Here is a 22,587-nt window from a genome sequence, read left to right on the forward strand (position 1 = left end):
GCCCCTCCCCAGTTTCCCACCCTCCATGGAACTGAAAGAAACGTGCTTGTCTTTTCTCTCTCTCTCTCTTTTTTTGGAAGATCGTGTATTTTTGTCCCTTCAGAAGCTGGATAAGGCTACGAAGAAGGAATAAGAGTCCACGCATTACACCAATAGGTCTTTCTCTCTGCACACCACTGTTTTTGGCCCTCGTGGGCTTCCGTACACAGCACCCCTCAGTTGCATCCAGTCCGCCTTGTGGCCCTTGACCACGCTTATTCTAGTTATTCTTAAAAAGGGGAGGGGGAACGGAAAAAGCAAGCCATGTTGGGCCTTGGAATTCAGGGGGCCCCAAATCTCATGATTCTCCCACCACCAACTGCCTCTCCCACATTCCTTCATGGCTATTAAGAAACAGGCCAGGCCAGTCGTGATTCTCATCCAAAAGGGGGGGGGGACTTAAAAGGGGAGGGTGGGTTTGCGGCGGGGCAGAGAAGGAAGAGCGAGCTGTCTTCAAACGAAGATGTGTATCCTTTCCCGGATGGTCTGCCGGCAAATGGGGCAGACGGAGAGGGCAGCGCTGCACTCCTGGCATGATCCGTGCCCGCACTGGAAGATCAGTTTGATTTGGTTGTCGATGCAAATGGGGCAGGTGATCCGCTCCTCCATCTGCCGGTAGCGGTTCTGGAGGTCTTCCATCAGCTTCTGTTGGCCGGTGGATTCCGAACCAGAAACACACTCCACCTCCGTGCTGTCTGTTCGAGGGAAGAGAAAGAAGACATATTTTGAATTCACAAGTCACGTTACACCTTTTCAGCGCCTCTTTCCTGGAATTGGGGATTTGAAAAAAATTCAACACACCTTAATGTGAGAGTTTAAAACGAACTGTCCTCACCTTGCTTTAGCTTCTTGGTAATTGTCATTTGGCATTTGATGCATTTCTTCATTCTTCTGGAACATTCTAAGGACGAGGAGAGGGGGAAATGGTTGGAACAGGTTCCGGTTTATTTATTTATTACATTCACACCCCGTCTTTTTCCTCCAAGGAGCTCAAGGGGGCCTACGTGGTTTTCCCCTCTCCGCATTTTATCCTCACACCAACCCTGCGAGGTAGGTACTGAGAGGCAGGGATTTGATCCCTGGGCCTCTCCTCCCCATTTTGGTGCAATTTTGCTTTACAGCACCCCAGGGAGGAAGTGCAAACAGGAAAAGAAAGGTATGCCCTCAGGGATCAAAGATGACATGCTCCCCTCTCATACCTTCACACACGATGCTGTGCTGACAAGGGGAGAAGTGGATGAGCAGCGCCAGCTCAGAGCAGACCAGGCACTCGGAGGGAGCTGCCACCTTCGCCACGCTGAGGTTGGTCATGGTGTTGGGGGTGGTGTGAACTCGCCTCTGGCTGCACACCACCGTGGAGTTTTCTGAGGGGTCCTGCTGCTCCCTGCAGACGCCAGAAGCAGAAAAGACACAGAGAGGAACTAGGCGTCGGGTCTGAAGCTGGGTGAGCATCCGCAGTAATGAATGCTGTGAGTGTGTGCTGTGGGCGCCAGCTGCAAAATGGCCGCCGTAGCAGCACAGCACAGACACAAGATGGCTGCCATGGGCGTGTGGCGTGACACAAAAAGGCTGTCACCTCTACAAGAGCAGAAAGCGGGGTGCCAACTTGAATAAAATATTGTGGGGGCCCAGGTGAGCCCTGCCCCGCATAATCAATCACATGACACAGAGCACACGCATCATTCGAATGGGAAAGCCCATCAACTTTGGGGGGGGGGCAACCCCCTCAAATATGTTATTGTGGGGGCCGGAGCCCTACGGCCCTTAGGAGTTGGCTCCTATGGCATAAAGGGAGGTAGAGGGCCACAAAGTGTGTCAACTCCATCCCATCAATGGAGGGGGAAGGCGCTTAAATCAGCCACTGTCGCACTTGCTCCCAGAGAAAGCCTTTGCTCCACCCTCTGTCAGAACAGGAGGGAGAGCGGGTGTCTGGGCCCAGTTTTCATGGGCAAGCCGGGGGGGGGGGGGAAGAGAGCTGAACAGTGCAAACAAGAATGGAGAAGGAAGAGCAGTGTTTTGTGCATCACAAATTTTTGAGGACATATACTTTGTGGGCAATGTGTTGGGTCACAGTTGGCATAGAGCATTTCAACGAAGGAATGAGGAGAGGGGGCCCTGGAACGAAGACAAGGAGGGAAGTCAAATTGGGAGAGGATGGGGCTGGTCCTACCTGAATTTTTGGGAGAAGTTCTTGATGAGCTGCGCTATACTTCCATCCGAAACGAGGTCAAGGGGGGACTTTCCCCTGTGGTTGGCGTAATTGACGTCAGCACCTTCTTGAGCCAAGTAGCACGCGATGGCCGCCCCCACATTCAGCTCAAGATTTCCAAGGAAGCCAGAGGCCTGGAGCTAAAATGAGGGGTGGAGAAGTAAATTTTAAAAAATGGTTTTAATCATTTATTATATTATAGTTGTCAAAGAATTAAAATACTCATTAGCCCCCTTTTAAGGAAAGTGTCTTAAGAAAGCGGCTTCCATAAAAACATAAAATAAATATACCAATCTACTATATACAGGTATTTTGCACCTGCAAAAGTTTTGGGGCAGACATGCTGCTTTTATTTCCAATCCGTGTATGCCCCGTCACTTACTGCTGAAATCCTGCAACTTTTTACACCACAAATGTCTAGATTTTTTTGGGGGGGGGGGTATTTCCTACTTTTGTTGTGCTACAGTGCAAGACTTGTCTCCTCCAGGCTGCAAGAATGGTATGTGGGTGAGTACAGTTTAAATCCACCGCAAATACACAATTGTTGTGTCAATGACATGCTGAATAAGACACCCGCAAAAAAAAAAGACAATGCAGCCTTTCTTATCTAAAACACAATTTAGATGCAATTAGGATGTAGATGGGGAACTGCAGCCTTTCAGATGCTGCTCGACAATTCCCATCATCCCTGACCACTGGTCCTGTTAGCTAGGGATCATGGGAGTTGTAGGCCAAAATATCTGGAGGGCTGCAGTTTGAGGATGCCTGATCTAGGCAATTGGTTCTAGGAGATTGGTTCAGAAACCCTCCCTCCCTCCCTCCCTCCCTCCCTCCCTCCCTCCCTCCCTCCCTCCCTCCCTCCCTCCCTCTCTCTCTCTCTCTCTCTCTCTCTCTCTCTCTCTCTCTCTCTCTCTCTCTCACACACACACACACACACACACACCTTAGATAAGAGGCTTTCCTCTCCCTCCTCTTGCTCCTTGGCCATGATGGACATCAGGTGCTCCCTCTCCAGGACGATGTGCATGGCTGTGTCACCGTCCTCGTCCTCCGCGTTGACATTGCAGCCCTCGCTCACCAGCAGCCGCACCATCTCCATGTGGCCTTGCGTGACAGCCAAGTGCAGTGGGGTCTGGTTGCGGTTGTTCTTGAGGTTGATGTCGCAACGGCCCTGAAAAAGGGAATAGGGTATGCAGAGGCCATGGGCACGCTGGTCGGGTTGAGGGCAGAAGAAAGATGGCGGTGGTGCTTGGCTTGCCAAGACGACACCATGGTTCCAGTTTGCAAAACCTGGCTCCTTCTCCACATCGCTCAGCTCCAATTGTTTGTCTTTCTGGGCCTGCAGCGCTGCAAGAAAGCAGGCTCTGGACTCTGCCCCCAGCGGGGGAATATGGGTTGCTGCTTGTGTGTGCGAGACAGAACCTGGATCAGGCCAAAGGCTCATCTAGTCTACAGCCTGCTGTTCTCGCTGACCAGTGGGAAGTCCTTGAAGACAACAGCTCTTCCTCGTTGCTACTCGTAAGAGGAGGCTGGCTGGTGGATCAGGCCAAAGGCCCGTCTAGTCCAGCGTCCTGTTCGCACAGTGGCTAATGAAATTCCCCAGTGGGAAGCCCAGAAGACTTGAATTGCACTCTCCCCTTTTAAAGCCGGAAAGAGTATGATGAATGAGATGATAAGGAAAGGCCCAACTTATGATGGCTAAGTTCCACCTCTACCGCCACCCCATAACACTAGAGCTCATAGTCACCCAATGAGGCTGAACGCTGGGGAATTTGGGGCTCAGGAATTTGTGCCCCCCCAAAGATGTAGTGTGGGCTGCCAAATTGGATAGCTTTAAAAGGATGAGACAAATTCAAGGAGAAGACCGTCAGGTCTAGCTTGAAAGCTTCATCCCTTTGGACACTGTGAGATCAGGTTGCTGGACTAAGATGGGCCACTGGGCTGATCCGGCAGGGCTCTTATCATGCCCTTATATTGATTTCCTTGCTGCTTACCTCTTTGATTAAGATCTCCGCCACCTCCTTGTGGTTGTTCAAGGCGGCGAGATGCAGGGCGGTGAAGCCATCTTCCTTCTTAGCGTCGACCAGCTGCCGGGCTCTTGCCAGGATCTTCTTGATGGCTCTGGGAGGTGGGAAAGATCAGAGCCAAGCGGAGTGGGAGGGGAAGGAGAAAAGAAAAAAGAGAGAGCAAGTCTAGGGCACCGGATGTCTCAAAGGGCAAGCATGCATTGCCACTCAGTGGTTACTAGTGGCCTAAATGGTGGCTGCTGGAGGTGACACAGTCCAACAGGCAGGAAAATAAGGAGAGGCAGAAGAGCAAGAGAGTGTGCACTGATCTTCCCAGGAACTGAAATTAGGAGAGGAGAAGGGACGCTTTGGGTTTACCACCGGTGAGATAAAACAAGTGTGGGGGAACCTTTGGCTCTCTGGATGTTGCTGAACGACAACTCTCATCACCCTGACCATTGGCCATGCTTTTTTTCTTTTCTTTTCTATTCACATAATATATATTCTTTATAACAGACAAGTCCAAAATAAAATCATATATAGCAAAACCATCAGTCTCATATTATCATTTACACTGATCTCCTCTCTGATACCTTTACTTGATATTTCTTGATGCTTCTTTCCTTATTTTAATTCTCTTAAATCCTGTACCAATCTTTAACAATTTTGATTAATACCTTCACCTCCCTCCTCCGTAACCCAGTGCTTCCCTCCCCCCGTGTGCGATCTTTTTTGCTTACTATTGTTTTTGTTATTGTTGCGTTACTCACTTTATTTGCTATTCCATCCTTATTATTTATTTGTTATTCCATCCTTAATATAATATTATTTATCCTGTCTCCATGCGCCTTTTGAACTTTTGCATATTAATTTTTAAGCTTCATGTATTCCTTAACGCATTCCCACTCTTTATTAATTTTTTGATTAGAGCAGCCTCTAATTGATGCTGTTAATTTTGCCATCTCCACGAATTCGAAAAGTTTGGTTCTCCATTCTAATAATTCTGGTATTTTGTCAGTTTTCCAATTTTTCACCACTACAATTCTGGCTGCTGCGGTTGCGTAAAGGAACACATTCCTTTTATCCTCGGGGATATCATTCGATACTAAACCCAGCAAAAATGCCTCTGGTTTTTTAGAGATTGGACTCCTAATTTTTTTTTTAGCGCTTCATGTATCATAATCCAAAAGTGTTTCACCACTTTGTACCCCCACCACATATGGTACATCGTCCCCACCTCTGTTTTGCATCTCCAACATAGGTTTGATTGTTTTTTGTAAATCTTTGATAATTTTACTGGGGTGAGGTACCAGCGGTAAAACATCTTCCTTATGTTTCCCTTAATCAAATAGCACGCTGTGAAATTTATATCGGTTTTCCATAGCCTTTCCCATCTATCTAAGTGAATTGTCTGGCCTAGCTCTTGTGACCATTTTTATCATTGGTTCTTTTATTACCTCATCTTTCAGTTCCCATTCAAGTAGCAAGCTGTATATTTTCGGTATTATTTTCTTATTTGGTTGCAAAAGTTCACTTTGTAATTTTGATGTTTTCTGTTCAAATCTGATTTGTTTTTTTAATCTTGGTTTGAAGATATGCAATACCTGGTGATATTGCAGCCAGCTGTTACAATAGTTCTTAACCTCTTCATATGGTCTTATTTTTACCTCACCAAGTTCTTTAATTAATAACTGTTGATATGTTGGCCATCCCAGATTGCTCTAATATTCGTATCCTGTGTTTTATTTATTTCAAAAAATTCCTTTAATAATTCTTGTGCTTTTTTCCACTATACTTTCATTGTTTAGCAATGTTTCGTTTATTCTCCACCTTCTATTTATTTCCTTTCTATCTTCTAACTCCAAACTAACTGGGTTATGGTCTGTTATAGATTTAGATCTTATTTCTTAAGGTCATTTCACTCTTTTGCTTACAGCTTGTTCCCTTTCAGAGCCGAATGTTGCAACAGATTGAATCCTTGTTGGTTCTGGACGGTGAAATCGATGTTGGGGACTTCGGTGAGGGCCTCGATGATGCACTTGAAGTCGGCCGTGATGGCGTAATGCAGGGGGGTGTCGCCGTACGAATCCTTGAGGAGGAGAGGTGGGACGGTACACAAAATCTCTGTCAGGTGTCTCCAAGAGGGGAGGGAGGAACAGACACATCATGGCTAGCAGCCATTGATAGGCTGATCCTCTGTGAATTTACCCATCGCCCCTTTTCAAAGCCACCCAGGGAGAGTACAATGAATAAAAACACAAGAAGATCCCCCGACTGCTGGATCCCGTCAAAGGCCCATCTAGGTCCAGCATCCTGTTCTCAGCAGTCACCAATGGGAAGCCTGCAAGCAGGACCCGGGCAAAACAGCTCTTCCCACACTCCATTCAGGGGCACCATTAATGCCCTGACCAGCAGCCAATGACAGACTTCCCCTCCGTCAATGTGCCTAAACCCCTGTGGATGTCCTCTAAGCTAGCCACTATCACTGCAGGTGTCTACCTCTTTCAATCCATAAAGCCCTTGCCTGTTAGCTGCTCAAATCACCTCCACTTCACTGACGGGCACAAAGAATCCACAACACAACATGCCTCCCCCCAACCAGCTCAGTTGGCTAGAGCAGGGTGCTGATAACACCAAGGTCACAGGTTCAATCCCCACGTGGGACAGCTGCAAATTCCCTGCGTTGCAGGGGGCTGGATTAGATGATCGACGGGGTCCCTTCCAACTCGATATAATTCTATGATTCCATGAGTTAGAATGCAAATGCAAAGATTCATAAAACGAAACAAAACCCACCGGCAGGTTGACGTCGCAGTTGTGCTCACAGAGAGCCTGCACGACCTCTGTGAAGCCTTTGTTGACGGCAATGTAGAGGGCTGTGCACTTGGCGTTGTTCCGGAGATCGCCATTGGCCCCTTTGCTGACCAGGAATCGGGCCACGTCTGCTTGGTTCCTGGACAGCGAGAGGGGTGAAAAATCAAGAGGAAAGAATGACAGGCCACAGGTGTTGAGGAACACTGAAAGCTGCCTTCTGCTGAGGCAGACCATTGTCCCACCTAGTTCAGTATTGCCTGCACTGATGGGCAGCAGCTCTCCAGGGTTTCAAGCAGGCATCTCCCTCCGGGAAATGCTGGGGGATAAACGCGGGACCTTCAAATACTCTTGCACTGAGATACAACCCTTCCCTTAAGACAGTGGTTCTCAGGTGGATACAAAAACTTATGGAAGATGCAGAAATGGCAAAACTTACCGGAAAAATAAGAAATCAAAACAATGAAAATGCTTTATGGAATAGTTACAAACAGATAAGAACATTGGCAGGATTATTGTAACAACCTGCAGTTTTATAAGAGTACTGTACGTAGATATTTAGAGTAGATGAATAAATGAGCAAACTAAGCTAATTTGGATATGCAGAAAATATTAAGAATAAATTGCAGAAAGAGGGGGAAGGAAGTCAAGTTTTGAAATGTTAAAAGGATTGTAAAATTATTGAAATGTATGAAACTGAAAATCATAAGATAGATATAAAAAGATGGTGGTTCTCAAACTTTTTTCTCTGGGTCATGGTTTCAGAATAAAAATTTGCTCCCACCACACCAATTTTTTTTTAATTGATAAGGAATACACTGGAAAACAAAGAAACAACTCCTACCAGTGCATGATTTATAACACAGAACACAACTACTTTATAATATGAACATGGGGCATCCAGAAAGTATAAAACAAGAACACAAATCATTCCCAAAGTATAATTCTAAATGAGCCTGTACCTTAAGTATGTATACAAACTCAAGAAGAGGTGTAAGCTTGTTTTTGCTCATTTATATTAGGTCTAATTTGAGACAAACTCTCATCTTATCAACACGAAGAAGCCTCTCTCTTTTCTGATCTTTCCTATTTGTCAGAGTTGAAAATCCCTGTTCACAACAGTATGTCGTGGAGAACTGTAAAAGAGTAGCCAGTGCCCTTTCATTCTGAAAAGATATCTATCCATATTCTGCAAATTAAAAGGAATTATTTTGATACCATAGTATCGGTGTGGCGACACTGAAATGTTTAAATGTTTCTTTGATTGTCCTTGAATCTTCCTGCCACGCTTGCCATTCCCTCCTGCCACACCCTTTGAAAACCTCTGCCTTAAGACACAGGAAGCCGTCTCGTACTCTGAAACATCTCAAAGCAATTTTACAATGCAAGAAAACAGTGTACATTGAAGTACTCCTTGGAGTAGACCCATTGAAATGGGTCTACTCTGAGTAGGACTATCACCCTACAAAAGCAGTTTCAAATATATAAATTGTACTGCCATATTTAGGCTTTTGTGTGAACTGCTTTGAGCAAGCCCGACTTGAAGAAAATAGGGTGTATATAAATAGAACAGGCTATTATTAGAACTATGCCTGCTGTGATCGGCAAGGAGGGCTTAGAAGAACTTTTTGGAGCGGCCCCCAGATTCATATTACAAACATTTATTCTTCAGAGGTTAAGTCCAGGGGTCTTAGTCAGTGGTGGCTGGTTCCCTCTGAAGTTGACAGGGAGGAAGGCAGGTAGACCAATGGGAGGCAGAGCCAGAGCAAAGACAGACAGAGCTAAGCCCTGATTGGTTGTAAGTAAGAAGGCAGGCCAAGGCCACATGGTGGACAACTTCCATTGGACTAAGAAGGCCAAATGCACATGTTGAGTGACAGCTGTTCTCAGGGGTCACCACCTACCCAAATGCTGCGTAATGCAGAGCTGTGTCCCCTTCCTCGTCCCACAGGTTGATGTTGGCGTGGGCCTGCAACAGGATCTTCACCACTTCCACCTGTCCCAGGTAAGAGGCCACTTGCAAGGCTGTCCTGCCCTGGTTTTTGACGTCGACCTGATGAGACAAGGTAAGGTCATCGTTTCATTTATTCAACAAGAAGGCTGGTAAACAGCCAACTCAAAGCAACAACAACATAAAGATCACGAAATTATGAAGACCAATAAATTTACAGAACAAGGTGGATGACACTGAATCAAATTAATTCTCTAAAATTCAATTAATTTTTCTTTTTTTAAAAGGAAAAAACTCGTCAAAATGAAACAAAGTTTACTGCAGGTGATGAAAGAGCAGAAGTGCAGGTGTCTGTCTGGTTTCAAGGGGAACGGTGTTCTCAATTGCTAGTGCCGCTCCACTAAAAAGTCTTTGCGAGTTCCCCTGAATACCAGTTCCTGGGAATCAACTGGGGAGAATGTTGCTGCTGTATTTGCAGGCTTCATTGAAGGCATCTGGCTGGCATCTGTGAGAAAAGGATGCTGGTCCAGGTGGACCTTTAGCCTAAACTACCTGCAGGGCTCTACTTAGCTTCTTACTGTTGTTTGCATTTACATCTGATAACTGGATACAACCCACTATTGGTTTTTTAATGTTCTAAGCAGTTGTTTTAATTGTTTTCACCAATAATTTTTATTGCTTTATCCTTTTCGTAAACTGCTTTGAAACTCTTTTTTAAAAAAGACCACTCTCTCCTGCAGTTTTCAGCGAATGGTAACGCAGATTTGGTTGGCATGCATACTTTTCGTATGGGAAAGGTAAGGTACACAAAGGATTCTATAATCACTTAATTAGGAGATCATTAATGAGAGTGTGGGAAAGAAGGAATAAATAAATACTTTTAAAACAAATTTGAACACATACACAGGAAGTTTTAAGATATTTAAAAAAATGCAATATGCGTCCCATTTCCAGAGACGACTTGCCTTCTCAGGATATTTCTGAACCAGATCGCGGACCTTGGATACATTTCCATGTGCTGCCTCTATGACCAGGCGCCCAGGGCTGTCCGCTTCCGTCTTTTGGGACAGCAGCCTTCCCACCACAGAGAGCAGCGTGCCTGTTAGGAGAGATGGAAAACAGTCCTCCAATTACTACACCAGGCAGACAGGGACGGCATGAGATCCCCCCGCTCCCACTTGTGGATTTGCATCCCGTCCTTCCTCCTGAAGGAGCCCAGGGTGGCAAAAACACCCACAATTTTTTTAAAGCATTGTAAAACCTTCTAAACACAGTTGTAGTAAATGTGTAAAACTATATAAGATCTATAAAAATGATCTAAAAACAGTGACAATTAAAAATGTGATTTCATTCAGTGACCTCGGGGGAGGGATGCTGGGAACAGTATTCTTCAGCCACCAAATGCTTTTCAACAGGGCTGTTTTCAGTTTCCGCTGGAAACTTAGTAACATTGGAAACAGACGCATCTCACTAGGGAAGGGATTCCACAAATGCAGAGCCACCATTGAAAAGGTCACATCTGTGGCAATTGTATCAACAAAACATTCTTCTTCTTCTTATATTAATTTATACGCCCCTTATATGCCCAAATGGCTTTTAAGCGGTTTACAACTATAAAATCAATCCCTAATTAAAATACACAGTGACATCAAAACACGCTTAGTTAAAATATACAATGAAACAATGAAAGCAGTTAAAATAAAAAATCCTAAGTTCAGTTCAGGGGACCGGTGCCTAGACAGGTGTGCTTTGGGGAGCCGACAGAATGCCCATACTGATGGGACCTCTCATATTTCAGCAGGGAGGGGCATAGGAATTGAACATGGCAACATGATGGCCATAAAACATGTTTTTTATTACATACAAAACAACATTATTGGGAGGTCCATGGGCCACTTTCGAAAGATATTATAGGCAAACACGCTACAATGGGCCCTCTCTGAAAGACAAGGAAAGGCTTGTGTATTTTTTGGTATTGTATTGTTGCTTGAAAAATAAATAAAAATCAAGAGGGATAATTGTCTCAGTACCTGTGTTCAATCTAATCAATTTTAGCAAGCCGCATAAATGTACAGCAGCCCACAAGGAACTGCAGAAACGTCTCTTACACAGGCCGGGCTGCAAACAGTCTGAACTGCTTTATCCTTTTAGCAGCTAGAAAGCTCCTGAACATTCTGTGCCATCACATCAACTCAGCCCATCAGTGCCAAGGAAATGGATGCTTTAGCTTTCTGCATTGCAGGGGGTTGGACTAAGTCTAAATGACCCTTAGGGTCCCTTCCAACTCTACAATTCTATGATTCTATTAATTCAAAACACAGGTGGGGCTTCCTGTATGCCCTTCTTATGTCCTTAAATGAAATGTAATACAGATTATTAAAAGGTTTCCCCCCTCCCTCCTAAGCTGGTTACTGCTTTCCTTTCAGACTCCTCACTTTTAGATTCCTTGGCATCCTCGGTGGTCATGAGGTTTGCATCTTCCTCCCTCTGGTAGGCCGTCAGGCAAGCGGGGTTGAAGGTCCAGGACTGGCCTGCAAAAGACACCCGCAAGTCCCCATCTCCAAACACTTTGATCACCTTGCCAATGTGCCCCAGGGTCTGCAAAGGGAAAGGGAAAATTGAAACGTGAGGGGTCGGGGGGGAAAACCTCCTTCTTGTTACTCATCCTTTTTGTTCCGTCTAAGTAAGAAAAGCAGCAGAACATTACATTGTGGAGTACTCCTGTTTCCAGCCAGCCATGTCCTTTTGAAGAATGTGCAATCAATTTCACTAGCCGGCCAGCCATGCCCCTTTCCAGTATATACCATTCCATACCCCCTCCCCACAACTGTCAAGTCAAAATTCCATAGCCAATGAGCAATATATAGCAGGTGTGGGTAACCTTCAGTTGCTGCTGAACTACAACTCCCATCAACCCGAGCAAGCTTGACAAATGGTCAGAGGGAAGATGGGAGCTGGCAGTTCAGCAATATGGAGGGCCAAAGGTTCCCCACACCTGGGACATGGGATTCCAAGACAGCAAAGCCTTAATGCAGGCATCCCCAAACTGCGGCCCTCCAGATGTTTTGGCCTACAGCTCCCATGATCCCTACCTAGGAGGACCAGTGGTCAGGGATGATGGGAATTGTAGTCCAAAACATCTGGAGGGCCGAAGTTTGGGGATGCCTGCCTTAATGCAAGGAGAAGTCAGGCGCTTTTAAAAAGGTATGTGTGTCAATCAGCTCCTTCTCAGAAAAAAAACAAAACCATGAAGTGCTATGGAATAATATCATAGCTGTCAAGTTTTCCCTTTTCTCGCGAGGAAGCCTATTAAGCATAAGGGAATTTCCCTTTAAAAAAGGGAGAACTTGACAGCTATGAATAATATACTAGATGCGCAAAAACTCAAGACGGGCGGAGCAAGTTACGATCTGTGGGTTGAATGTGAGATACTGGTCATATTTTTGAATGCTTCCCCCTTTAGCGCTGTTACCAGGTTTTTAAAATGTCTTGCTGAATGAATCAGCGATCCAATCAATTAAAAGCGGATGCAGTGAATCTGCACACAACTCAAAATCCTGCATGCAAATGAAAAGAGAGAGGGGGGAGAAATCATTCTTTGATTTTAGATGTCATAATGAAGGCTTTGGAGATTTTTAAAAAATTGATTTATTCTAATCATTTGAGCAAGGCCATAATCCTTTTTTAAACAACAACAACAACACATTGACATTTTATGATTATTTTACTTAACAAAATGTATATATCGTTCACTTGACCATTAAACTGTTTGCTAGGGAGCAAGCCTTGCTGAACAAAGTAAAGAAATTGTATGCAATGTATACAATGTTTTTTTTTAATAAAAAAATATGTATCAAACCAACCAATTAATCAAGTCAGGCTGCAATCCTTAAAAGAAAGAAACTCACTCACTAGGGAGTAAGCCTCACTGACCAAAGTGGGACATATCTCTGAGGAAATATGCACATCTCCAGAATTAACAAAATATAATGTTGCATCCAAAAATATTTTGTTTGCAGGAAATGAACACTGAATGCTTCTTCTCTTTTGTCTGTGTGTCAGCTGGGAAACAGTGTTTTATTTATTTCATTTCATTTCTATCCCACCTATTTTCTCCAAGGTGCTCAAGTTGGCATATGAGGTTCCCCCCACCTCCTCATTTAATCCCCACAACAACCCTGTGAAGTAGGATAGGCTGAGAAGCAGTGACTGGCCCAAGTGAGCTTCATGGCTGAGTGGGGATTTGAACCCTGATCTCCCAGGTGTTAGTCTCTGACCCAATGGTGGCCAAACTTGGCCCTCCAGCTGTTTTTGAACTACAATTCCCATCATCCCTGACCACTGGTCTTGTTGGCCAGGGGTGATGAGAGTTGTAGTCCCAAAACAGCTGGAGGGGCAAGTTTGGCCACCACTGCTCTAACCACACCACACTGGCTGGGGGACATAATAAGGCAAAGATTTGGTAGTGGGCAAGATGGGATTGAATACCCCTTTGCCGGGGTCAGCTTGGGCAGAAGCCAATCAGTGGGCAGAGCTGATGTTAGGAAAACAGGAAGCTGCCTGATGCAGAATCAAGACCATTGGGTCCATCTAGCTCAGTACTGTCTGCACTGTCTGGCAGCAGCTCTCCAGGGTTTCAGACAGCTGCCTCTCCCAGAGATTGAACCTGAGACTTCCTGCATGCAAAGGGGATGATCTACCAGTGAGCCCTTCCCCTACATGGTGGCAGCTGGAGACCTGCGTTCGAGTTTTAACACACCAGGGGAGAGGGGGGAGGGCAAAGCATGGACTGGATTGTTTTAAGTAACTGAGCTGTCTTGGAATAGGAAGGACACTCACAGGGGTCATTTCATCAGTCCACTCCCCGTGACCAGCTTGCAACTGCTTGATTCTTTCCATATCATCTATCACCCGGACAACATCATCAACCCAAAAGGTGTTGAGCTACAAGGAAAAAGAAAATCAGAAGCTTTTTTCTTTTCGGTGCGCGGGGGAGAAAGGAATCATAGGAAAGAAAGAGATAGATAGATATATAATATATTTTATATTATAAAATAATATAATATACACAGCTGCCCAGAGCTGCTGGGGCAACCCAGATGGATGGGGTACAAATAACTATATAAGTATTGGTTACAGGTAGGTAGCCGTGTTGGTCTGGATCGAAGTAAAATAAAAAAATTCCTTCAGTAGCACCTTAAAGACCAACTAAGTTTTTATTTTGGTATGAGCTTTCGTGTGCATGCACACTTCTTCAGATACAGTGAAATGGAAGTTTCCAGGCACTTATGTAGAGAAGGGGTGGGGAGGGGTGGGGATGGGGAGGGGGGATCACTCAGAAGGGTGGTGGAAATGGGTGATTGACTGACTGATAGCTGTTGATGACCGCAAACGACTGCAAATGGTTTTGCATGAAAAAGCAAGGGTTGAGATGGCTGAAGATCGCTTATCATGTATAATGAGATAAGAACCCGATATCTCTGTTCAAACCAGGTCCCTCCATGGTTTTGAGCTTGCTGAATTGCAACTTATCACCAAGCTCAAAACCATGGAGGGACCTGGTTTGAACAGAGATATCGGGTTCTTATCTCATTATACATGATAAGCGATCTTCAGCCATCTCAACCCTTGCTTTTTCATGCAAAACCATTTGCAGTCGTTTGCGGTCATCAACAGCTATCAGTCAGTCAATCACCCATTTCCACCACCCTTCTGAGTGATCCCCCCTCCCCATCCCCACCCCTCCCCACCCCTTCTCTACATAAGTGCCTGGAAACTTCCATTTCACTGTATCTGAAGAAGTGTGCATGCACACGAAAGCTCATACCAAAATAAAAACTTAGTTGGTCTTTAAGGTGCTACTGAAGGAATTTTTTTATTTTATATAAGTATTATTATTAACTATTGTTATTGTTATTATATTTTTTAGACAGCTAAATCCATCAAGCATTAACCGTGGAGACGCAGGATGGTGGCGGTGACCATCCCTGGGTAAGATTTCGGCAAACATTCGTAGGGCCTTTTAACCCAGTCGCAGGCCCCCCAAACGTTTTCGACCCCAAACCCTGCCACTCACAACAATCCACAGTGGATTTTTGTGGGCGCCATTTTGATTCAAGATGGCGGACTCACTGAACCTTTCAAAGCTGCCTCAGTTTCAACCACTGCACAGATCTGATGGTTTCTTATAATTCCCAAGGAAGGCCAGGTGAGAGGCTCCTAGTATCTACCATTTCTTAACATTGTTAAAGTATGTGGGTCCTCCCCTCGCATTTCAGACAAACATATGCCCTTTAAATTAAAGGAAGTGAAGCTAATTGACAGGGCCGGCTCATCATAGACCCCCGGTGGCGCAGGGCACGATGGCGCCGGCCCGGGGCGGGAGGGCGCCGGAGAGATCGCGCTGTGTCTGCCCGCCTGCCCACCGCGCAGCAGCGCCGCGCCCACCGCGTTGGGAAACGGGGCGGAAGGGCACCGGAGAGATCCGGCGCATCATGGCGACAGGCGCGCTTAAGACGGCGCTGCTAATTGATTTCTGTGTGAGGGGACCCCCTGTTTTCTCTTTACGCTGTGTGCTTTAAATGGGTATGTGTTTAGGTTCTCTTAAAGACCAGGGATTGGGAACAAGATTTGGCCCTCCAGATGCTGTTGGATTCCCAGCATCTGCCAGCCCCAGCCAGCATGACTAATGGTCAGAGCTAATGATGGGTCATGGGAGCTGGAGTTTACAGTAACAGATGGGGGGGGTCGTGGGCCACCCCATCCAAGTTCTTGAGCAACATAATAGAAACTAAAGCAAAATAGAGACTACCCTTGTTCAAACAGGAAGGGACTCCTCCTCCATGAACATCTCCATTTGCTTAAAAAACAACAACAGGTAGCCAGCTTTTTTCCTTCGATCACGTGTTTCTTGTTCCTTTAATCGAGCAACTGATTAAACTTCACTTTGATTAACAAGGGGCTTCTGGTGGGGAGGGTGAGACAGCCACAACTGCCACTGACATCGGCAAGGGAGGAGGGTAATGCCATCGAGCCCCCTCCCATGAGGAATCTGCCATCAAGACTCAAGCTGTGTGGCAGGAGCTGCCCTGGCCAGGACATTGTCACGTACGATGTTCCTGGATCTGGTTTGCAGGAGGCGGGCGAGAGCGCTTTCGGGGGAGAGACTACCCCAAATCAAGAGCAAGTCACCCAGACAAAAAGAGTGCCACTGACAAAAAGAGTTGCTTGTCGGAACTTGTGCTGGAGCCAAGGACAGCCGGAGAGAAAGCGGATCGCCTTTCTCCCCACCCCTTCGACACAACAGCAAGCAAACGCTGAACGTCAGAATTAAGCGACTGCCAACATCTTATTGGTGTATCTCTACACAACTTCACATTTGTCACTTGGGGAGGGAGAAGGATTTGCGGACAATTGTCCACGAATGTGACAATGACCAATTCTTGGTAATTCACTGAAATATACACTTGCTGGGACAAAACAAAGATCTGCGGGGGTAATAACATAGGAACATTGGGGAAGCGTCATGGAACAACTAATAAAGCAAAAGGACATGTGGATGGTCCAGTATAAATCCACCACTAATGTACCCAGGTGGCGCTGTGGTCTAAACCACTGAGCCTAGGGCTTGCTGATCAGAAGGTCGGCGGTTCGAATCCCTGCGACAGGGTGAGCTCCCATTGCTTGGTCCCAGCTCCTGCCAACCTAGCAGTTCGAAAGCACGTCAAAGTGCAAGTAGATAAATAGGAACCGCTACAGCGGGAAGGTAAATGGTGTTTTCGTGTGCTGCTCTGGTTTGCCAGAAGCGGCTTTGTCATGCTGGCCACATGACCTGGAAGCTGTACGCCGGCTCCCTCGGCCAATAATGCGAGATGAGCGCGCAACCCCAGAGTCGGTCACGACTGGACCTAATGGTCAGGGGTCCCTTTACCTTTACTTTTTAATGCACTACTATTGCATCAGCGACATGTTGCAGCATCCCCCCCCAAAATAATACATCAGCCAACAAATGTTATTCTCCTGCTAACAGGCTCACCTTCCATTCCCTCTCCTCCCCCCCAATCTGTCTATGAACCACGGCACAATTTTTAGATCCATCGCCAGGATGTGTCGGCCGCACTCACCTTGGTCAGAGCACCTGGATGGAACGTCCAACGGGTATCGCTATTGAACTGGACTCTGACGTCTCCTCTGTCTGTGATTCTGTGGACAGTTCCTGTTTGGCCAATGAACTTTGGAAGGAAAGGAAAGGAATGGAGAAGTATTGGGGAGGAGCAGGGAGATGAGGAGAGAGAAAACTAAAGGTTGTCATTTGAAAGCAAGAAATGCCAGATTTTACCATTGGATGCCTCCCCTGCAGCAAGCCAGTAGCCCCTCCTCGCTCACAAATACACTTTCAAACCGCTGAAATATTTATTGCTGAAGTCCATGGCCAGAATAATATCCATGGATCAAAGTAACAAAAGTTTAAAACACAAGTTCACACAAACAGCAACCATCCTGAAGTGGGTTACAAATGGTTCTTATTATTTCTTAAGATTTATCTTTTGCTGGCAAATGGTGATCAAAGTCTCCAAGCGACTTACCCGCATTTAACTTGCATGCATTCACCTTTAAACACTCGACAAAAACAAAACAAACAAGAACAACCAAGGGGGTGGAACGTGGGCAGGCCCCTGGGAAAAAAGACTTTGGCAATCCCGCCCGCCATTGAACCCAATGTGTTTTGACTATACACGATTTGGATTTTGAATGTAACCTCTGTGTACATTGTGTCTCACCTGCATATTATTCCATTAAAAAGTAACATGAAACATTAATATTCTCATACGCCGGCTCCCTCGGCCTATAGAGCGAGATGAGCGCCGCAACCCCAGAGTCGGACACGACTGGACCTGATGGTCAGGGGCCCCTTTACCTTTACCTTTTTACAAGCACATATAATTTTCTCTTACACCTGCACGCACAACAGGAACAGTAAGCTTTGGTAGCACACTAACTTGGGTCCAATGCTTTCAATGGGTCTACCCTGTGTGCAGGTTCTTCTTCTTCTTCTTCTTCTTCTTCTTCTTCTTCTTCTTCTTCTTCTTCTTCTTCTTCTTCTTCTTCTTCTTCTTCTTCTTCTTCTTCTTCTTCTTCTTCTTCTTCTTCTTCTTCATATTTACATTCTATAGATGGGTTAGGCCGAGAGAGACTGACTGGCCCACGTTCACCCAGCAGGTTTCATGGTTGAGTGGGGATATGAACCCTTGTCTCCTCCTAGATCCAATCTAGGACTCTAACCAGTATACCACACTGGCTTAGTTAGAAAGAACTTAGCTGAATACAACCCCTGCCAGCAGCAGAAAACATTTTAAAAATTGATAGCACAAATGAAAACTGCAACAAAATGTTGCAGCGTGGAGACCTTGCTGTCTAGGATTCTGTTCCATTCTTCGCCCACCAACAGTCCATCACAATTCTGTGGCCACTGAGCATGCTCAATCCTCCTGGAGTTGTTTTTGGACCTCCTCCCAAGTTTAAAGCCCCCCCCCTTTTTTAAATGCGGTCCCCTACCTCAGCCATTTTCGGGTTCCATCCCCCGTGCCCTTCCTGCATCTCTCGTAAGATGTCGATATCCAAGAGGCATTTCACTTTGTCCCCATGCTGGAACGGGTGCCTCTCAGTGCTCTCTTTCTTCTGCAACTCGGCCGGCTTACCTGGAGAAAGAGAGAGAAAGAGCAGCTGCCGACAATTTTGCATCTTGAGTGCATTCAGACAACAAACTAAATCCTGGGGTAGATGGGCAATCTCTAAAAGCAAGACCATAGGCAAAAATTGCTGCACATAGGAGCTGCTGCTGTTCAATTCCACTCCTCTCCTCTCTGACCCTCTCTGAAATCAGTCAGCAATCCATGTTTATTTGAGAGGGTGTTATTTTAATTTTTAGGGAGGGCCCCCCTCTTTTCAGAACTTTTTCCTTTTTCCTGCAAACGCTGGATTCCCCAAAACCTGCACGTGGTGCCATTCGGGCTACACAATGAACGGCACTCACAGCTGGAGCATTGGAAGGAGAAGGAACAGCAGCCCGATCTTCTCTTCAGCTCCTAAATCGGTGCGTGGGTTTTGTTTTCGCTTTTAAAAAAAGTCCCAAAAAGTTACTGGGGGAAACCCCCAAAAGTGTGCTATTCAAGACCAGCATTTAGCATGACCGCAGTGCAAATTACACTGCAAGTACTCGATGGGTAGAACTCCCCCCCCTCCCCTGAGAGGGTTTCACACACGTACCTAATCTGGGGAGATGTTCCTTGTAGTAAAAGCCCCCCGTCACTTCTGCAACGCACTTCAGGTCCACTTTCCCTTTGTGCCCGACTCGGTACACGTTTGTGGTGCCGTCGGCCCACGTCACGCTGGCGACGCTCCGCCCGGTTTCCACATCCCAGCCACGGATGTCAACCACGCGCCCAGCTTTGCCTTCGCCACCTGTCCGCAGGAATAAGAAGAGGGCACAGTTGAAACGTGCCAATTCAACCATTCTCCCCCATCCATAACACACACACACACACACACACACAGAGGTTTTCATTTCAAGCTCTTTGCCAGGAGGTTGAGACGGCTTACGTGAGGCCACCTGCAGATCACGACCTTCCGTGGCTCTAACTGCAACAAAGCCCCAAAGATTAGAAAGAAGTTCCCAGGAAAACAGCAGGGAGGAAGAATCCCTCGCAGGAGAAGGGGAGCTTAATAGGTCAAGAGTGGAGCCTGTCTGACCCAGTGGCTGCACGTCTCCAGTCCTGTCAGATCACCTGCCTTCAGGGGTGGGGGGAGTGGAGTAATAAGGCGACGTACACAAAGGGAACCCGCTCGAATCCAGCCTCCCTGCGAGGCAGAGGATTCTCAAAATTCCAACCGCACAGCAAAACAAACACGGGCTGCATTCGCAAAATACTTTTAAAGTGCTCCATCCCTTTAATAGTCATGGCTTACGCTCCCTCCAAAGAATCCTGGGAGCTATAGTTTAAGGGTGTGGAGAGTTGTTACACGACTCGCAGAACTACAATTCCCAGAGTTAGAATAATAAAATCACAGAATTGTACGAGTTGGAAGGGACCCCCAAGGATCATATCGTCCAACCCCTGCAATGCAGGAATCCTGCCCACAGCTGTCCCTGAGAAGAGGGATTAATTGCCAAACCACTCTGAGAAGTGTGGGTCAGTAAGGGAAATAGGGGGCTCCTAACAGCTCAGAGCACCCTTAACCATAGCTGCCAAGTTATCCCTTTTTTAAAGGGATTTTCCATTATGCTGAATAGGCTTCCTCGTGAGAAAAGGGAAAACTTGGCAGCTATGCCCTTAACGAACTACAACTCCCAAGATTCTTTGGGGGAAGCCATGACGGTTAAAGTGGTATCGCAGTGATTTGAATGTGTGGTGCGGAAGTGGCCTAAGTTGTGCAAACATTAACACATTTGGGTGTTAAACCAACCTAGCCATACTCGAGAGTAGACCTACTGAGATCAATGGGCATGACTGACTCAAGTCCGTTTATTTTGATGGATATGATCTTGTTGGATACGACACCCCATCCATTTTTATACAATTTACCGGGTCCTGATCCAAGCAAAACTATTTGCTGAGAGTGGAGATTGATTCACAAGCGCTCTGCCCTTGATGGTGTGATTCCCATAATGGGCAAGAATAGGATATTGATCTGGATAGACCAGGCACCCCCAAACTTCGGCCCTCCAGATGTTTTGGACTACAATTCCCATCTTCCCCGACCACTGGTCCTGTTAGCTAGGGATCATGGGAGTTGTAGGCCAAAACATCTGGAGGGCCGCAGTTTGGGGGTGCCTGGTCTAAAGCCCACTGAGTAACTCTCATTTAGATTGTCCCACTGCAAGCAGTTGCAAGAAGGTTCCAGAGACAAAATGCTACTCACTTCTTAAAGAGTCCCCCCCCCAAAAAAAAAGAACAGAGGAAATAATTCAACCCTGTAGCTTGGGCCCTTAATCAATCACACATACCGGGTTTACGAAATTTAGGACAGTAGCCTCAAATACTAGTCCTACACAGAGTAGAAAATGTATCCTGACATAATTTTCTGTTTTTATACATAAAGCTTCATTTATTTTCAGGTTATGTCTAAAGCTATGTGCACCATTTGTTTGTTTGTTTGTTTGTTTGTTATTTAATTTAATAATTCAATTCCTCTTTACCCAGGCCTATGACTACTAAATAATCTATGGCCTGTGAAAGTGTGGGGGATTGGACTGTTATTATGATGATTATTTTATTATTAGGCCATCTGTTATTATGTTTTTTTTTTAATTATGTTTTTATTATTGATGTTCTGTGATGTGTTTTTAATGTTGTACACTGCCCTGGGAACTTCTGATAAAGGGTGTTATTTAAACTGAATAAATAATAACAGGGTGCAAACAGATACAGAATTCTAAAAGCTATAACATGCAACACACAAAGAAAGACCTTGCAGGGCAAACTCTACCTGCTGCGCGCCGTAGTACATGGTTGTGCTGACATCCCCCGTCATACTTATATCGTCAACTTCCAGTTTCTCTCCCCTTCAGCGCCTGTATTAACTGCTATTATTATCTGCATCTAAATTATGCCCTTCGGGTTGCAGGCAACAGGGTGTGTTCTGCTTCTCTCATGCCTAGAAAGCACAAGACCAAACCGTTTTCTGCTTGCCTCGTGCTTTCTAGACATGGGTAATAGCAGTCTTGCTTTTGCCTCACTGCTTTCACCTGGAAGGCAGTAATCCATGGAAAACCCAAGCGTCGTTTGCTCTAATTGAGTGCTAAACCATGGGCTTTCCAGGGGAAAGAGGCGGGGCAAATGGGAAGTGTGTGAGAGCTCAAAGTTTCAAGGGCTTGTTATTTTTGTTTTATTTTGCAAGGCTCCACAGAACTAGTGCAACTTTCGTTCATTCAGAGTGGACCCATTCAAATTGATGGGCATGACATACTGAGTCCCACTGGTTTTCAGCAGGTCTATACTGAGTAAAACCTGGCTGAGCGCAAGCCACCAGGCAGATTGAGGGAAATGTATTCCCCCCCCCCCAAGGCCCTCTCTACAGATCCATTAGGCCCTAGGGACAGAGCCTCTTGCTTCTTGTCTTGAATATAGAATTTCTCTGCCCACATCAATCACAAGGAGCCAACTCCCACTCCCCTAAAAGGCAAAAAGCACCTCACCGTCCTGGTTACCCCATTCCCAGTCGGGGCCCCGAACCACTTTCGCGCCCTGAAAAGTCCCCTTTAACGCGATGCGTGGCAAGTTCTGTCGTGGGCTCACAGTGACTCTGCAAGAGGGAAAGGAGAGAGAAAACACCATGTCATTTCCCCTGCTGCTCATACAAACAAAGCCAGTTTGGAGGTGAAACACAGCCAGTTTGGAGGTGAAACACAGCCAGTTGGGAGCATCACCAATGCAGACAAGTGCCTGTACACCCATATAAAGTACAAGGAGTCCTCTTCCACATTGCGTACCATATTTCCTTCAATTAAAGACTCCTGTTATTTAGTAGTCAGCCTACCCAATTAGTATATATTTCCCATTATAAGCTCCTTG

At 45.9% G+C, this 22,587-nt stretch overlaps 1 protein-coding gene across 5 annotated transcripts in view; it reads right to left on the reverse strand.

Annotated features, from left to right (window-relative positions):
* Window positions 1–7: 7 nt before the first annotated feature.
* The window catches only part of MIB2 (MIB E3 ubiquitin protein ligase 2), a 66,774-nt gene continuing 44,194 nt past the window's right edge, over window positions 8–22,587 (reverse strand). For 4 of the 5 annotated variants that reach the window (XM_035120288.2, XM_035120290.2, XM_035120289.2 and 1 more), the window contains 16 exons: window positions 22,212–22,318; window positions 19,283–19,477; window positions 18,572–18,714; window positions 17,140–17,247; window positions 13,856–13,960; window positions 11,452–11,614; window positions 9,982–10,115; window positions 8,970–9,118; window positions 7,051–7,207; window positions 6,189–6,343; window positions 4,243–4,369; window positions 3,192–3,419; window positions 2,210–2,388; window positions 1,239–1,423; window positions 875–940; window positions 8–734 (listed from right to left, as the gene is read on the reverse strand). In XM_035120288.2, coding sequence (XP_034976179.1) covers window positions 493–734; window positions 875–940; window positions 1,239–1,423; window positions 2,210–2,388; window positions 3,192–3,419; window positions 4,243–4,369; window positions 6,189–6,343; window positions 7,051–7,207; window positions 8,970–9,118; window positions 9,982–10,115; window positions 11,452–11,614; window positions 13,856–13,960; window positions 17,140–17,247; window positions 18,572–18,714; window positions 19,283–19,477; window positions 22,212–22,318 — 2,443 coding nt within the window. In that variant the 3' untranslated portion in view covers window positions 8–492. The remainder of the gene's footprint in view (window positions 735–874; window positions 941–1,238; window positions 1,424–2,209; window positions 2,389–3,191; window positions 3,420–4,242; window positions 4,370–6,188; window positions 6,344–7,050; window positions 7,208–8,969; window positions 9,119–9,981; window positions 10,116–11,451; window positions 11,615–13,855; window positions 13,961–17,139; window positions 17,248–18,571; window positions 18,715–19,282; window positions 19,478–22,211; window positions 22,319–22,587) is intronic. The other variant, XM_035120292.2, reaches the window with a different exon arrangement.

Source organism: Zootoca vivipara, chromosome 6 (assembly GCF_963506605.1).
Source record: "Zootoca vivipara chromosome 6, rZooViv1.1, whole genome shotgun sequence".
Lineage (NCBI taxonomy): Eukaryota > Metazoa > Chordata > Lepidosauria > Squamata > Lacertidae > Zootoca > Zootoca vivipara.